Source organism: Sebastes fasciatus, chromosome 24 (assembly GCF_043250625.1).
Source record: "Sebastes fasciatus isolate fSebFas1 chromosome 24, fSebFas1.pri, whole genome shotgun sequence".
In the NCBI taxonomy this organism is placed as follows: Eukaryota; Metazoa; Chordata; class Actinopteri; order Perciformes; family Sebastidae; genus Sebastes; species Sebastes fasciatus.
In genome coordinates this window covers 11234240-11252008 of record NC_133818.1, presented here as the reverse complement: position 1 = coordinate 11252008, position 17769 = coordinate 11234240, and the positions used below count along the sequence as shown (strand labels likewise).

General features: G+C 42.3%; 1 protein-coding gene across 28 annotated transcripts in view; it reads right to left on the bottom strand.

The window, feature by feature from the left end:
- LOC141763149 (mitogen-activated protein kinase kinase kinase kinase 4-like) overlaps positions 1–16929 on the bottom strand; it is a 35287-nt gene extending 18358 nt beyond the window's left edge. For 25 of the 28 annotated variants that reach the window (XM_074627523.1, XM_074627524.1, XM_074627532.1 and 22 more), the window contains exons 1-3: positions 16651–16929; positions 16253–16318; positions 4136–4192 (exon numbers count right to left, since the gene is read on the bottom strand). In XM_074627523.1, coding sequence (XP_074483624.1) covers positions 4136–4192; positions 16253–16318; positions 16651–16707 — 180 coding nt within the window. In that variant the 5' untranslated portion in view covers positions 16708–16929. Of the gene's footprint in view, positions 1–4135; positions 4193–15886; positions 15948–16252; positions 16319–16650 lie in introns of those variants that run through there. The other 3 variants (XM_074627529.1, XM_074627543.1, XM_074627545.1) reach the window with 1 other exon arrangement.
- Positions 16930–17769: the final 840 nt, after the last annotated feature.

The following is a 17769-nucleotide window of genomic DNA, read 5'->3' as shown; positions in this document are numbered from 1 at the left end:
GTCAAGCTATGTGACAACGCCCTGGTGTGGTTTCATTTCAGCCGGGCCTTATTCATCTTTCGTCTGCTTTATAACAATGCAGTAGGAGCCGTCTGTCTACTGGCAAATGATTCTTTTGTTTAGGGATTAATGATGCATGAGTGAGTCTCATTGTGAGTTGATGTGTACAGTAGCCATTATCGGTAATCTCTTGTTTAAAAAAAAAACGTAACATATATTAGATCGATGGCAAATCCCCTACAGATATCCATTAGTATCAGGCAGACATTACCCTGAATAGAGTTGCTTAGAGCTGGGAAGCTACGGATCCTGTCTTTACTATTTTACCAGCAAAAACACAGAAAAATATCATGCATACTGGGTGCGGTAATGGAAGAGTAATAACCGGCAGGAAATGGATGCCTTTAAAAATCAAATGCAACCTAAAAAACAGACATGATAACGGCCCTGTAGATACAGAACACCATATGGAAATCAGTGAATTTAAGGGAAGCTAAATCGACTGCCAGATGTAGCTTTAATGCAGCGTTTTATAGTCTCTGTTGGAAATGTAAAGTAATAGACGCAAACCTGTCTCACATCTTGATAAAAAAAAGGTCACAACTAGCTGCAGTGCTTGCACCAAGTAGCGACTTGACAATGATTAATAGTGACACACTAATTGAACACATGCAGGGGTCAGCCCGCGAGTGCTCTGCTTTATGGTTACATGGCCTCTCCTATAGAAAGTACAGTGGGAGGAGGGGGGACAGAAACCAGCATCATCACTGCACACTACAATGTGTGCCTCTTTATATTAACCAATTGTATTTAATTATCACCAGGCTGCACACAGCACCAAAATAGAGAGAAATGTGATGCTGTTCCTACACTGTGTTGTGTGCATGCATCACCTATAGCAAAATGGCAGTTGGCTGTGTGTGCAGGCGGCCATACTGCTGCTGCATGACTCGTTTGAGTTGACGTAAGCCTTTCTGTTGTGCGCACCCCCCCCTCCTCTAACCCTCCCTCTCCCATCTACCCCCCTCTCTGCTGTGCAGCTGTTGGATTATCAAGTTGTGGATGCCTCGCTGCCACAAGTCACACGGTGAGGGAAAGACTGACACAATCATATGGTGATGTGAGAGAGAGAGAGAAGAGGAGGAGGAGTGGAGGTTTGTCAAATGACCGCACAGTAGATATAATGGGAAACAATGTCCCAATGTACAATAAGCACACACAAAAGAGGTTAATAATCTGTGGTGGTAGGTCACACTTAATATTCATGCATTACGCTTAATATTACAAGGTATAAATGCTATAAAAAATACACTTTCAGCACCACATTATCATCAGTATCAGGACCTTGAAAAGATTGTGCAAGAAACAGCGTTTATTTAAGAAAGAACCACATGGACCTGGGGGAAATTGCCTCTTTTGTGGAGGAGGAAACAACTTTTTTCTCGTAAAGTTATGACTTTATTCTCATATTATTACGACTTTTTTTTTCTTGAAATAGTATGACTTTATTCTAGGAAATATGGGTCTAGGATAACATTGTTCCAAATATGTAAAACACCTCTATAGTTGTATTGTTGTATTATAACTTTTGTGTCAATAAAAAAATTTGAACATAAGAAGTGTTTAAATGCTGGGTTCCAAAACTGATTTTCAAGAAGTAGTACAGAGCGGCTACACAAGAACAAAGCCACTATCTGCCCAAATCCAGTCAACTCTATACAAGAATGATTGGAAATGCTTTTAATTATATAAAGCTAAAGTAGAAAGGCATCCATTTTTAGCTCCGGGGCTATATGGCGGCGCAGAAGAGGAGTGGAGGAGTGTTTGGATTTGAGAATGTGGAGCAGGGATGAGAATGTGGGTCAGAGTGACACTGGACAGGCCAGCGTGCCTGTGGATGAGCTCTACAGCCAGGACGGAGGAGAGAGCGCAACATGGCCTCACTAAACCAGAGCATGATGATCAGGTTGCAGTATAAGATGAGGAAGAACACTTGTTTTTGTGTTTGAGATAAATTTAAGTCCAAAACCTTGTTGGGTTGGCCACACACTGATATTCTAGCACTATTTAGATAAGATAAGATGAACCTTTATCAATACCCAGAGGGTAATTCGGGTGTAAAAGCAGCAACAGCAGCAAACAGAGTGAAACACAGGAGAGGTACAGGTATACAAAAATAATAAAAACAATAAATAGAGATATAAAGCATACAGAGTGAATGGGTGAACATCAATGTGTGTACAGTCCATCAATAAATAAATGTAATATGTACATATGTGCAGTCTATAAAGTGGCATATAGGATGTACAGTGTAAAGTAAGTGTAAAGTAAAGTGCGCCAGTGGTTAGAAGTTAATTTACTAACTTTGGTAACGCAATATATATTCTCTATCTTTCCAGGTACTTCCTTTGAGTGACCATGAGGTTTAGGGCTGCAGCTAATAGGGATGTCACGATACAATTCTTGATTCAATACCACAGCAAAAAACACAGACAAAACAATAATGACTCAGAGCTAGTGTCAGGAAGTTAAACAGGTCATTCCCAAAACTAAATTACACATGATTACATTTGAACGCATCATGACAACGTTATAATTAACACCATAATGAAACTCAGTGCAACCTACGTTAGCTCCTTTATTTAGCCAACTGCTAACAGCTGACGTTAACTAGCTCTTCTTCTGCCGATTTCAACACGGATTTGTTGTTCACGATGCAGGATTATCAAGGAACAATAAAATGTGTCCCTTGGACTTGTCGAGAGTGAGTTTACTGCGTCGCCGTTAGTCTCGAGCCCTGGCGGTACCTACTGTGCGGTACCTGCTGTACTGTAGAAAAACGAGTACTGTCGCGTTTTCAGAATTTTGGCATCGACTTGACATCCCTAGCAACTAACAATTATTTTCATTATTAATGAATCTGCTGATTATTTTCTAAACGATTTGATCGATTGTTTGGGCTATAAAATGTCAGAAAAAATTGTGAAAATGTGGATTAATTTAACGCCCACAAATTAAATAACAATCACGCTGATTTACTTCCAGTAAGTACGCTTTATCAGATTAATGGTGGAGACAAAACACGATGAATCATTCAATCGTGTGCAGGTAATAAAGATATGACTTATGATAGCCGCCTGGGACATTTACTGCAGTTGTGTTAAAGGCACACACCCAACATCACCTGCAGCGCTCATTTTAACAACATATGATAAAACCGGTTTAGCCCCGGTGGGCACCTGCTTTATGTGTCGTCTATAAGTTCCTACATGTCTACGAGGCGCACCTACGGTACTGTCCTGTCACACAGAACAGGAAAGGGGTTGAGCAATATTCGCTATACCGGTTACACATGATAGCACATCAGGCAAGTGTGTCACTCATGACTCATCATGACGTAGGCTTATGTGAGGAGCGGCAGCAGGCAAGTCGGGGCACACGGGCCGCTATCTGCTGCTGCGTCAGTGGCCTCTTTCTGGGTTATGTTGATCACAGTGTATGTGGCACTCGATAGCGGTAAATGTGTCCTTATATGGGCAGTGATGCATGGGTGAAATTTAGCTGATGACATTGCTCCCCCAGGAAGGATGATGATGAACGCCGCGAGCGCAGCTCATTCACCAGGCTCCAGGATTCACCAGTAAAAGCCCGTTATTGGTGACATGTGTGTGTACAGTATGATTACAGCCATGTTCCTCCATCATTACTACGGCAGTGTGGGTGGTTGGCCCTGCTGGCCTTCGCTGCTACTCTGAAACCTTCTGCTTTGTGTTTCTGCATGTGTGGTTGTGTGCGTTCTCTCATCTGCAGACGGGACCTCCCACGGCTGAGGGCAGCCTGCCGGCCGCTAAATGACGCACTTCGCTCAATAAGCATCCTGTTGCCTCTACCCCTCCCCTGCTGTTTATTATGGGGGGGAAGGACTCATTACAGAGCGGGGCATTTTCAGCTCAAAAACATTTAGACGTCAGATCTGATGGAATGTCTGCTGATTTAAATATTAACCACACAATAAGAGCAAACACATCCAAGTATTTTGTTATACAAGAACATTAGCTCATTTTCTATCATACTGTGAGTACTACCACACATGCTTGTGATGTCGAAGCTGGAACAATGTATTGTTTAGCCTTACCTCTGTGACGTCCATGACTTTGATGGCAGCCAGCTGTCCAGTCTTGACATGTCGTCCCTGTGAAGAGACAAAAAGAGGTGAGCATCCACACTCCACAAACTCATTGTACTCTTATTAAAACTGGGTGATTATCAATTAACTAAGGAAGTGTAACAGACACACAGAATGTCAACTCAAAACACACTAGGGCTGTCAAAATTGGCCATAATTAACATTTGAAAATGAATTCTAAAAAAACATACAGGTTCGAACAATTTGAATATGTATTCACCGCCGTAGTTTCAGCTGAGAGATCAGCTGTTCTAATGGCGGAGCATCATAAAACACACTTCATTCAAACTCGACAGAAACAAAATAGTCTTCTTTCCAACAATCACTAACTCTGTTTTGGTTGAAACAAATCCTTGTTTCACAGAGTTAGATGTGAAAATATGCCAGTTCTATGCTTTTTTTCCCACAATCAAATATTAATTTTCATATCGGAATAGTTGTTTTGAAAATGAATCAGCAATTTTGCTGTTAAGATGTTGCTTTGAAATGACCAGCAGGGTGCCGCCGTGATGGATCCTGCACTGTGGTCACGTGAGATTGGGTCATCTGGATGTCAATTCCTAATAATGGATTACTTTTCTTGTAAAAATGCCAGACATTTTCTAAAATGTGATCCTGTTTCATGTCATTGTAAATTGAATATCTTTGGGGTTTGGACTGCAACTGAAATTAACTTGTTCCCATCAAAGATTACAATCTCAAACCCAATGTATCCCACGGTATAAGTAACCTACTATATACAGTACATATACAGTACCACAGATGAGCATATTATTCCCATGCTATATAGATCCCAACATTCCCAGACTCCTCTGCTCTTCTAACACCCTGCTGCCACTCCTTACATAAACAAAGGACCGAAATAGAGGCCTCTCTACGACCCCTCCCTCCCACCCCCAAACCCCGAGAGGAGATAAAACATGATGGGACATTTTTGGGTATTCCCCTTCTGACTCTGTAGGACAACACTGCAGTGATAGCGCTGCTGGGTCTCTGCTGGTCACTGCAGTATCGGAGACACATACATCAATACACTGTACAGACCTCCAGTTGCATGCTTACAGAGGCATGTAAATGCACATTCAGACACACATATGGACACCAACACCACAACCAACACCATCATCTTAGCCAGTGCATTCCATAGTCAATTGAAACTGTATGGATTATGACAATAAAAGCAATGCAGGCTTAGGGGCCCTCTCTTTTCACTGGGCAGCAGAGGGGGATGAGAGGGACACTTTACAATGCCTTTAATCCTCCCCACTTTGATCCCAGGGGTCGCCACCACAAAAACAACAGTGAGGCTGTCAGCTCCGCATGTAGCGCTGATGCAGCCCACTTTGCTGCGTTCACTGGTCACAGGTGATGCCAGGCGACACTCAGTAGCCGACCTCACGCCTATGTCTTAAGTGCACTTGTACTGTCCCTCCGTAAAAATAACAGGATTTATTTATTAAACTAATAAATAAGTTGATTTAAATAAAAAAAAAAGACGAATACAGTCATGCAGAGAGATCTCCAAGTCTGGTTCTTAAAAAGACAGAGGCATATTGTGAATAATGTGATGCCACAGTATGTGATAGGGTCGTAACAGTATACCGTGGTATCAAAATTGACGATTATCATACCGTGGACATTTCCTTATCTACAGTTTTGAAAAAAAACTGACATAAGTGAGTTAAAGGTACAGACAGGAGCAGTCATAGGTAAAAACACATCCTTAATAATTTCTACACTCGCTGTATGTCTAGTCAAAAGAATGAGCAATTTGTAAGCATTATGTTACTGCATGAATCACCCCAAACAAAGAGTTAACACTGACTCACTGCCACCACTCTCTCTCCTTTCTCTTATGACACAAATCAATGTTGTTTAAAGCTGTCTAGCCTACACCCAACACCAGGTGTAAACACCCAACACCATGTGTAAACACCGCACCTGCAGAGGTTAAATGGTGTCAATTACAGGTGACTGCTTTCTCTTTCTCCGTCTTAAAAACGGGCAGAAAGGAAAGAGGTCGGGAATCGAAGAATCAAAACGGTATTTGTGTCTCCGCTCCCTGCAACCCGACAGCTCACTCTGAATTTAATACTATTTTTGAGACAAAGCTTGCTTTGATCCAAGGATATTTGTGGGATACGGCCAACTCACCAACAATGCCATTAATCTGTCTTTTTGGCTATTAATTCTTACAATTTCATACTTGTCAGTGCCTAGATGCATGTGTTTAAGCCTATGACAGCCTAACAAAACGGTCTGTTTACATTGGGTTTATTGGTGATTTAAAGATATGTGGTCTGGAAGAGACACCAGGAGGTGAGGATATGAATATGCCATGATAATTTATGGTCATATCAACCAAAACATCTGTCATCTTGTGGGTGTGTGGGTGGAGAAAGGGTTATTGCATCTTGATACCACAAAACAACTGGGTTGCACAACATTATGAGTAATGAGATGAGCGGCTGGATTACACAAGTCAAGTTTCTTGACGGGCCCAATCCCCTCATTTCATGCATCCATTGTCCTTGAATTACGGAAAATACTGAGCGTTTAGTTACTTTGGGGTTGACACTAAGCTGCACACGTAATGACAAATGATGCGAGTCAGTTTTTGGAAAGTTGTATTGGAAGAAAGGATGCTGCCAAATCAGCTCAACAAATCTTAAAATTCTACTAATAACTAGGTTATTCTAAGAGGGACTGCCAAACAAGCTGGTGGAGAGCGCCAAAGTTGATATCAGATTCAGCATATTTGTCATCCATGCGACTATAAATTTAGCACTTTTAAAGTTACAGCTATGGCTGTAGATTAGGGCTATGACTAAGGATTATTTTCATTATTAATTTGCAGGTTATTTCCTCAATAAATATATTAATCTTCTTCTACAACATGTCAGAAATTTGAGGAAAATGCATCACTTCATCTTTAAGTTGCTTGTAAGTGATGTTTGGCATTTAAGCATGACAAATTACATAAATGATTTATCACTTATCAAAACAGCTGTGGCTGTAAATGTAGTTCTGTGTGCTTTTAGTCTTGACCAAGTATTTTATGTTTATTATTATATACGCTTTAATCAAAGATTTGTTTATAATTATGCCCAACCAACGGTGTATTTGAGAGTATAATAAAATAGTTACTTATTGGCCGTCATAAACTTATATCTGTGATTAGCTAAAATCAACTAATAATAAGTGATGTCATCGATACTGGGTTTTTGAGGCTGATTCCAACAATACATCATTCAATATTCATTTTTTTCCCTTTGCAAACACATAAAAAAATCCTATTCCTCCAGGCACTGAAACCATGCTCCTAACGCGAGTTTCAGCATCTGGCACTCCTTTGCTCTGGTAGGGAAGGGCGGGTTTCTACAATAACTACACTACTATTAACTTATTACAGATATTGGTCACCACTTCTAGTCCTCTGAGCCATAAATTATGCCCTTCTCAATCACAAGGATATTTCATCATCGCATAGGGCATGATTTGCTGCATTCAGTGACTGACTTAGGAGACAAAATGCTGCATCTGACATATTGAATTTGTATTATAAATTCATGCCCTTACTCTCGTCATACACTGGGTTTTTGGGTCATCATTTTTTGGGTATTATAATATTAACATGAAGAGGGCTCAATGTAAATAAAGACAATAATCTCTGCAATAGTTATCAAAAACAAATCTAAAGGAAAATAATATGTAGTTTATGCTAACTTTGCCGCGTGTCATTCCATCAGAACTGACCGACAATATGACAGCATCTTCTGCTCTCTACTTTTAAAGACCAACTGTCCTATATAGGGCTGCAACTAATTATTAGATATTTTTTATTAATCTGCTGATTATTTTTTTAATTATTTGAGCAATCGTTTAGTCAAAAAATGTCAGAGCAGTATGAGGAATGCAAATGTATAAGTTCAAAGAGCCAAAGTCTTTAAATGTATTGTCTTGTCCAAAATACAAACATGATCCGTTTACACTTATATTAAACAGAAACTCAGGATAGACTAATTGATAATCGCCTGATGGTTTCTGCTCTCGTTCTGTGGTCGGGCCCCTGTAACAAGCATGGGTTGATCACAGGAGGGCTGCGGCGAGGCCCTACAGGGCCCCGTGAAGCAGCCAGTTAGGCGTGGCTGTGGAGGGGTTATCTGAGGCACCGAGCTATCACTCAGCCCTCCCTGGCCTCCATCTCCACTCCTCCATCGCAGCTCCTCTTAACCATGGCCAGATGTGCTGCTGGCCTCTCTCCAGCTCAGCACTAAACCACTGACTGACTTACAGTACTGCCTTCAGAGCCAGAGACATTAAGTTAAAATCTACCCTAAAACTAAATTCTATTAATAACGCTGTGGAGAAGAAATCGCACTCAACGCTAGAAACTTGATAAGCGAGGCTCTATTAAATTGACATAAGGGGTTTGTAGAAGTTGAACTTTCCTGTTAAATAAGCATTCTTTCATGTATTAACTACAAACGGTGTCAGTTAAAAAAAAATACACATCAGGTGTTGTCACAATGTTTTAGTGTAAATTAGGGCTGGCAAAGTTAAGGCGCTTATAACGCGTTATGGCAAATTTGTTTTAACACATTAATGCAATCAACCTTCAGATTTAAAGCTAGAGTGAAGATACTGGCATCATATGAAACTAGAAAACCTAAGAAATCCATTTGGTACCAACCATGTCATACTAGCTCGTCCCGAGGGAGGCTAAATAACGCTCCAAACTTGCGCTACATTTTTGCGAGGAAAAACTTCCATGGCCATTTTCAAAGGGGTCTCTTGACCTCTGACCTCAAGATATGTGAGTGAAAATGGGTTCTATGGGTACCCACGAGTCTCCCCTTTACAGTCATGCCCACTTTATGATAATCACATGCAGTTTGGGGCAAGTCATAGTCAAGTCAGCACACTGACAGCTTTTGTTGCACGTTATGATTTGATCATGGTTTTTTATGCCAAATGCAGTACCTGTGAGGGTTTCTGGACAATATTTGTCATAGTTTTGTGTTAATTGATTTCCAATAATAAATCTATACAGACATTTGCATAAAGCAGCACATTTGCCCACTCCCATGTTGATAAGCTTATTAAATACTTGACAAATCTCCCTTTAAGGTACATTTTGAACAGATAAAAAATTAATCACGATTAATTATTTTAATCGATTGACAGCCCTGTGTACATAAATTAGGAAAGGAGAGATTTGTGTTTTAGGGTGGATTTTCACTTAACAGGAGTGAGCAGTAATGCTCAGCAGTATCGTTAGTGGTCTGCCCACAGAGCCGGTGTGGACAAAGGGGGAGTACTGTTTCCCATACACTTTTCCACAAGGCTAGTATCCTCCTCATCCTGACTGACCAGAACACAAAGAACCTCTCCCTCCCTGCACCGTTCACTTTAATGTAAGATCAATCACACTTACTTCAAAACGCTGGCTGGCTTTCAAACCAGGTCAATCTACCCTTTATTCCCCCCACCGACAAGATACTTGGCTCAGTCATGCAGCCATTGCACAACGGAGTGAACGACATGCTTTTCTAACTAGCCATGTAGGTGCAAAACTAACTCGGTTTCGTATTATTAGTTCACACCGCAGCAAGGGAGGGAGAGAACTGCTGGATGCTGTGGTTGAGTTCTTCGAAAGGTCACTGGTGTTAGCTGGTGGAGCTGTGGTAATGAGGGTCATGTGAAGATCTAAGGTGACATTCGAACTCACTGAGTGAGTAGGCGGGTGGACAGGAGGTGATAAACAGGCGGGTCACAACCTCCATCTACCTTGGGAAGGGACGACACAAGACGTCTTGCGTACACACACACACACACACACACACACACACACACACACACACACACTTCTGCCAACCACAACACACATCAGATGAACGCTGGGAGAAAGAAATGATCAATCAGCAGTAAGCAGCAGCACATGACATCCAGGGCTCTGGGTTCCTCCACTTTATACTGCTGCTGCATACCAGCACACTGACCCAATTCTCACACACACACACACACACAGCCACGGCCCTGCTGCTTCCACTCCAGCACTCCCCAGAGAAGTAAGGATGGAAGTGGCAAAGACAAAGGAAGAAACGGTGATGAGGTTGGACGGAGAATAAAAGACAGGAAGTGAGCGGAGAGATGAGGAGAGAAGCTGGGAAAAAAGGGAAAGATGACGTGTGAATGGGAAGTCTTAAACAGGAGGCCAGCTGATGTGACTCTATTGATCCCAGTGCAGTAGTTGGCTGCTGTAAGGGATCAAGGATGCACGGTGGAGACTTTCCTCAGGTCTAAACAGGAATTAAAATATTACACCTGAAGGGTGTAAAGGTGAAAATCATCCAGCGATGAAATGCGAAATTATGTCTGTAATTGATGGGTATGTCTACTTCACTTGCTAGTTTAAAGCAGGGAAATATGCAAGTGGGATTCTCACTGTGAGAAAACATCCTTAGCCCTGCTATGATGTCATTAAAATAACATAAAACTAGAGGCTGAGCTGTTGTCTCGGAATTGTTTTTTGACTGCATGTGGTAAGTCTTTTACCCTTGAGAAAAATCCCATCCCTGATTTGGACTGGGAAATGAGAAGATCCATTTGTCCCAGCGCATTAAAACCAGAAATGTCTTAAAGAAATGTGGTCTCAAAGAGAAAAGAGCTGTCAAGTAAAGGCGGCGGCGCTGGAGAAAGACAAGGCAAGAGACTGTCTCGTCCGCCAGCGCCTTTGTGTCTCATCTGAACACCACTCGGGTAATGAGCTTTCTCAATGAGCTTCACACACAGATAGAAAGACACAGAGAGTTTTGTTCAGGCAGTGTGGCCAGTCAAGGGACGCTGTGAGTCTTGTGACACCCATTAGGGAGAGGGTCAGCGTGGGGGAGATGGGGGACAAAAGAGACGCACACTGTGTCAGTTAGAGAGGATGCAGAGTGGAGGAGAGTGTGTGTCAGCTTTAACTTGAGATTCAAATGTTTCACACATGCCTTTCAGCTGTTTAAAAGGAGCACAAACAAATGTGCTTGCTAGCCTGTGTGCTAACGCGGTGTGTGGATAATAGAAACAGAGCGTGAGACGAGTGTGACACAATACGGGACCGCAGTCCCTGTTGCAGCGTGGGTGACACATTCAACAACCCCTGATTCTGACCTAAACACTACGCAGCCAATCAGCAGCCAGGACCTTCACCAATGAGCTCTATACAAGAGTTATTCATTAGGCAAGCCCAGCAATGGCATCTAATCCACTGTTCTGCTAGTAATAAGACTTTAACAGTGTTATTATATTCATTAAAGTTAATTTGGCTGGCAAGACAGTCATACATTCCTACATATTAAATAATAATCACAAGGCTTCTGCTAGGTCCGACAATCATGATTCTTTTTAAGCACAAATCAGTCTATAAAAGTGTTACCAAATTAAGTTTCCAAATATATAATTTACTGATACTGCCAGCTGATAATAAAGGTTATTAGTCAACTGTAAAACATCTGCCAATTAAAAACACATTTGTTATGTCTACTTCAAATAGTGATAGTGATTGACCAATACTGGATTATTATTAACTCTGATGTCAATAATCCAGTATCAGTCCAGCTGGCTGTACAACAAAGTGCTGGAAATGGCCTCGCTCTGTCACATGACTGAGGACTGATGATGACTACAGGCAGCGACACGGGGGTCCATCATGTGGATTAAGCTGACAACATCTCCCACCCCCTCTGTGGTGAGCTGATGTGCCTACATCATCACACATGAAGTGCAACCTGGAGCATCTCCCACTTGTTTGCATTAAGAGTCCATCACCAGCCTGTTTTAGAAAATCCACAATCTGAACAAACATCCAAAGCACCTTGCTGCTTCGATCGCTGGTAACCACTGCCCTGAGGTGAGCACCAGTCTCACCAAGCACCATATGTCACCGGTAGGCATTTCACAGATTGCACAAGAGGCTCCTTAGCAGCAGCTCCCACCCCGTGTGCCCATCAGGCATCGCTAGCCCCCTGAGGAGAGCGCTTCTTGTCCTGAGGGCAGGGGCGAGGCTGCCCCTAAAGGTTGGGGGAGAAAAACAAAGGGAGGAGGTGGAGGACGGTACTGGAAAAGGAGGAAATATAATAGAAGCTGCTCCTGAATTAGCTTGAATATGTTATATCTGGATGTCAAGTAAGCCTACAAGAAAAGCCTGTTATGTGTAATGCATGAGCACATAAAAAATAAATCATCTTTCCATTTGATGCTTTGTTGAGTATTCAGCAACTGGTGATTATCAGTGAGTGCACCGAGTCAATTCACCATAGATTTTAACCATTGGACACACATGCATGCACATGAACCATAGTTACATGACAGCAGGGCTGCACGATTATTTTGATGAATATTGAGATCAGGATTATTTGTCACGATTATTCCTTGATTTTAGGGACAAAATATTTTTATTGCACCTGAACATTTAAAAAAACAGCACTGCTTTCACTTCCATGTTGTGCTACATTCCTGTTAATGTACAAATCTTTGCATCGAAATAAGGATTGATCCATATTCACGGTACAATTAATTGTGCAGCCCTACATACCGGTATGAAAATGCTGGTGCTGGCACACACCCCGTGGATGCATAGCAGCAGGCAGGCAGGGAGGCAGGTCAGCAGGGGCTCTGGTGCCTCAGGCCTGACTATATATGGCCATTCTGTAGCGCGGAGGGGATCTTCCCTGCATACCACGCACAATTTGAGGAATTATGTCTTTTTCTTTGTTATCATTACGCTCTCTTTTCTTTTTTTTTTATTCCTAAATCCAGACGGAGGCACCTGAGAGAGTCTCTGGTTCACTGCCAACTGATAAAGAGTGAAGCTGGGAGAGGATCTCTGGTGCAGGAGCAGAGCTCTCAAAGAGTGTGGATACAAATGCATTATTTTAAAATGACTTGGCAAACATATATAATGCAACTCTTCCAGTAGATCGTTATTTGCAAAAAACATGGAGGTATGGACATAGATCATCCACTTGTTTACAGCACAAAGATATAAAAGTATAGGTTGCAATAAATTCTGTTTGCGGCCTAGTTCTCAGCCCAAGCATACAACTACTTTTCAAATTGATAATACTGTACACAAGTGTGTTCAATCTGTATATAGATCTGGGCTTTTATTCTGATAAACAAGCAAGCCAAAGCAAAATTAAGTGATTTAAAAAGGGCTTTTTTTAGCTATAGCATAATTTTCATTATGGCTGTCAGTTGGTCAAATTGTGCTGTGTGTTCAGAAGTTGCCTGTAATCTGGCACCTCTCCAGGGGCAACGGCTGCCCTCTTGGCAGGGAGGACAGCTACAGAGAGCCTGCAGCAGCACAGCACGGCCACAAGAACCTTGACATGGCATTTCGGGTCTTAGAGAACAGCTTGGTTCTTTAATTTTCTGGGTAAAGCTGCAAGTAGCGCAGCACAGCGGAGATATAGAAATAGGTTTTGGTGGGATCTGGGAAATGTAGCATTACACTACTTCTGTGTGATGTTTTTAAAATCTTTTTTAAACAGACAGCAATGCAGCAAAAACTATTCAGAGCATATGCCCACAAAATAAACATTCTCATAGCAAGAAATAAATGCAAAAACTGCACGTTTACGCTTGACATTTGTTGTGAAAACCAACTTTAAATTCAATATTTATCAAGATCAGACTCCCTGTAGTCTGCCTTAAATAACAAAAAAAGCCAAAGGAAAATGTCTCAAAAGGAATCAAAAAGTCAACACAAATCAAAGAGCAAAGAAGCTTGGTCACATTGTGTGATCTAAAAGGGCTTTGCAATCTGTGACCAAGTGCTTGACAAAGCAGAAAAAAGGCCTCAGAGGAGAGAAGAAACTCCACCCTGTTTTCAGTTGGGGGGCTGTTGTGATTATTCAGTCGGTTGGCGTTTGAAACCCTGCAGACAAACTCCTCCTTTCTGTGGATCTAACTGACTGAGAGCCCTAAAAGAGCGAGGAGACAAACTCAGCTTTGTGAGAGTGGTGGGCAGGTTCTGTCTGGAACTGGACAGCTGCTCTTCTACCAGTTGCAGCCACCCCCCCTCGGGCCACATGCTCATTCAACTGGTTAACATGACAGTCAATGCAGTGACCGACAGCTGATCGAATGGGAGGCTACTGCAGCAAGCTACAGTAAGCTATGACTTCGCTGCAGACATGCAGGCTGTTACGACCGTGTCTTTGTGTTAACTGCAGGCTAATCTGACAGCCCCTCTCTTGTACGAGCTCCATTCCCGCACAGCAGCCACTCGCAAATAGAATTAGCATCGGACAGTGAATGGAGCGAGAGATTAAAGGGACAAAAAGAGGGGAGAAGCAGTAATTCTCTGTCCCACACGCCCGGCTCAAAACCATCTGGTGGCAAGATAGCATGCGAGCATCACACTTCCCTATGACAAGCTCCTTCTCTCCGAACTGCACAGGGCTGATTTCAGGTGTGGCGTTCAGATCATATGATGCACACAGATGGGTTCGCTCTGTGAGTTTGAGGCGGGGGGAGATCCTGGAAGTTCACTACACTAGGGGGATTGAATGCAGGTCACTGGAGCACTGTGGGCTGTCAGAATTAAATACTCAGCTAAGCTTGCTGCTTAGTCCACAAGCAAATTGATGTTTTTTTGGCTGCACTGTGCTTAGCAAACTAGATGAGTGCTTAACATATAGGCATGTGGTTAAATGTCATCTTACAGTGTAGTAGCAGCAGGGAACAAAATGGAGCCTCCTGACTAGCTAGCTGCAGCAATAACAACACAAGGAGGCCCAATCCAAGGCCATCCCTCCATCAAACACCACATCTTTGACTTCTCCCTCCTTGGCAATGTCTTTCAACAGCCGCAATGTTAATTTTCAACAGAGAAATGTGACACCAGGAGCAGATGGCCCCGGAAGAGTGGGATTCCCATCCAGTGAAGTGGAAAAGTCCTGATTTAAACAGGATATGAAATCTGGTTTATATATATGAATGAGCTGCAGACAGAGATGTAAGGTCAGCAGGATTAGACAGATATGGTTTCTCAATCCTTGCCTCCTCACCCACTTCTCAGTTAAAAGGCAGGTGATGTAAGACAGGTGATGCATCAGACAGTAGACAGTCTGATTCACTCTTTACACACACACCTCCCAGCTGAACAATTAACTGACTGATACCAAAACAATCTACTAGAAACTCTCACATTACATCTGTTTTTTTCATCATCCATGATGTCGTCTGATAGCAACATTTGAAAGACATGTATGTCCTTTGTTCCCAGGCTTGATAAGGGGAAAACAACACTGGCAATGCACAGTGAAAACAGAGGACAGAGACATGCACTGCACCTCCAAACCAACCAACCTTATATACTTGTCCATAGGTGCCATTTCCAACCACCTCCACCAATTCAAATACCATTTGAAAGACATGCATGTCCTTTGTTCCCAGGCTTGATAAGGGGGAAAACAACAATGCACAGTGAAAACAGAGGACAAGGCCATGCACTGCACCTCCAAACCACCAACCAACCTTTTATACTTGTCCATAGGTGCCATTTCCAACTACCTCCACCAATCATCCATGATGTTGTCTGATGGCAACATTTGAAAGACATGTATGTCTTTGTTCCCAGAAAAACAACAATGCATAGTGAAAACAGAGGACAGGGCCATGCACTGCACCTCCAAACCACCAACCAACCTTGTATACTTGTCCATAGGGGCCATTTCCAACCACCTCCACCAATCATCCATGATGTTGTCTGATAGCAACATTTGTTTTCATCATCCATGATGTTGTCTGATAGCAACATTTGAAAGACATTCATGTCTTTTGTCCCCAGGCTTGATATGGGGGAAAACAACAATGCACAGTAGAAAACAGAGGACAGGGCCATGCACTGCACCTCCAAACCAACCATGTATACTTGTCCATAGGTGCCATTTCCAACCACCATTTGAAAGACATTTATGTCTTTGTTGCCAGGTTTGATAAGGGTGAAAACAACAATGCACAGTGAAAACAGAGGACAGGGCCATGCACTGCACCTCCAAACCACCAACCAACCTTGTATACTTGTCCATAGGTGCCATTTCCAACCACCTCCACCAATTCAAATATCCCAGCTGGATCCTGAAAAGAAAGAAAAAAAAAACACAGAATCAGGATTCAGTAAATAAATAGCAATGTTAATATGTCTTTTCCACAAAGCAGTGTCCAGTGTGAGCCAGCTGTTGCGCCCTGGTCTCTCTCCTCTACATGCCAAATGCATGTCGAACAAAGGAAACCCAGACACCATGGCAACACCTCGCTAACGGCTCTAACCGTCATTTAACGGCTCTAACAAGAGGCGGCATTTTGAAAAGACGTTAAAACTGATGTTAGTGAGACGTTGGGGTGTTTTTATCGAGGAAAATGGTAAATATAAGATGGTAAAAACAACAAAAAACAAGGCTAGCACTCACCCGCAATGAAGCCAAGTCTATGTCTACTAGACTTTTAGCCGGAGAGTCGTTCGCCATCTTTTTTTAGGGCTTTTTCTTCGTGTTTTACGAGAAAACGTCGCCGCTGGGTCATTTGAGGAGGACGTCGAGGGGTAAGTGAGACAGAGGCCGTCTTGTAGTCCTCTCTGTGGGCTCCGCTTGTTAGCAGTAAAGGCTGGAGGTCTCTCTACTCCATGTTGAGGTGGCAGCAGCAGCAGAAGCAGCAGCGGGCTCCCTGTCCGCTCCTCTCTCTCTCTGTGAGCTAGTGCTGCTAGCAGCACGCTACACAGGGAAACCACCACTTCCGCCTAGGAGTTTCAAAATAAAAGCTTCAATAATAGCATTGTTTTAGACCACTGGATTACATTACAAAATGGGAATTTAAACAATATAATAAGTGTTTTTAAAGATCTTTAAAATGAGCTTATATTTAGATTCAATTTATGATATTATTTACAATTTATTCACTTTGCAATTATTTATTTATTTTATTTCAATTCAAACTTTATTGCAGACTCAAGGTCTGGATAAGAAAAAACAAAAACAAAAAACAATAATACATTACATATTATACATCAGTGCGCTACTTCTTACAGAATGATTGGTTTAGAACCCAAACAACTGAAGAAAGCCACTGGGGAAATAGCCACGGTAGCCGAGAGTAGCTCAAGGTGGCTCTGGTTGACAAGAGCCCGCAGTTGGAACCCTTCTGCAGGTGAAGGCTAATGTAGTCTCCACTGCCCCACTCTGGTGAAGCGTACAGGCTAAGGGGCGAAATGCTTATGACCCTGAGATACCTGCTGAGGATGCAGAAGGGTTCCCATCAATGTGAATGCTCTGACCACCTTGCCACCAATGAATGTTATTTAGAGGAGGACGTGCAACACCATGTCCTAAGTTGCTCCTGCAGTTTCTGCTTGTAGCAAAGCATCTCTGATGTTTATTTCACCATTACAATACAGGAAGCACTATAAAAAGTCATGATTAAAAGATATTAAAAATATAAATATTAATATAAATATATACATACATCAATGCCTTACATATAAGGAACTATACCAGTGCCTCCACAGCTGTGATCGGTACCGTGTAGTGCTAAAT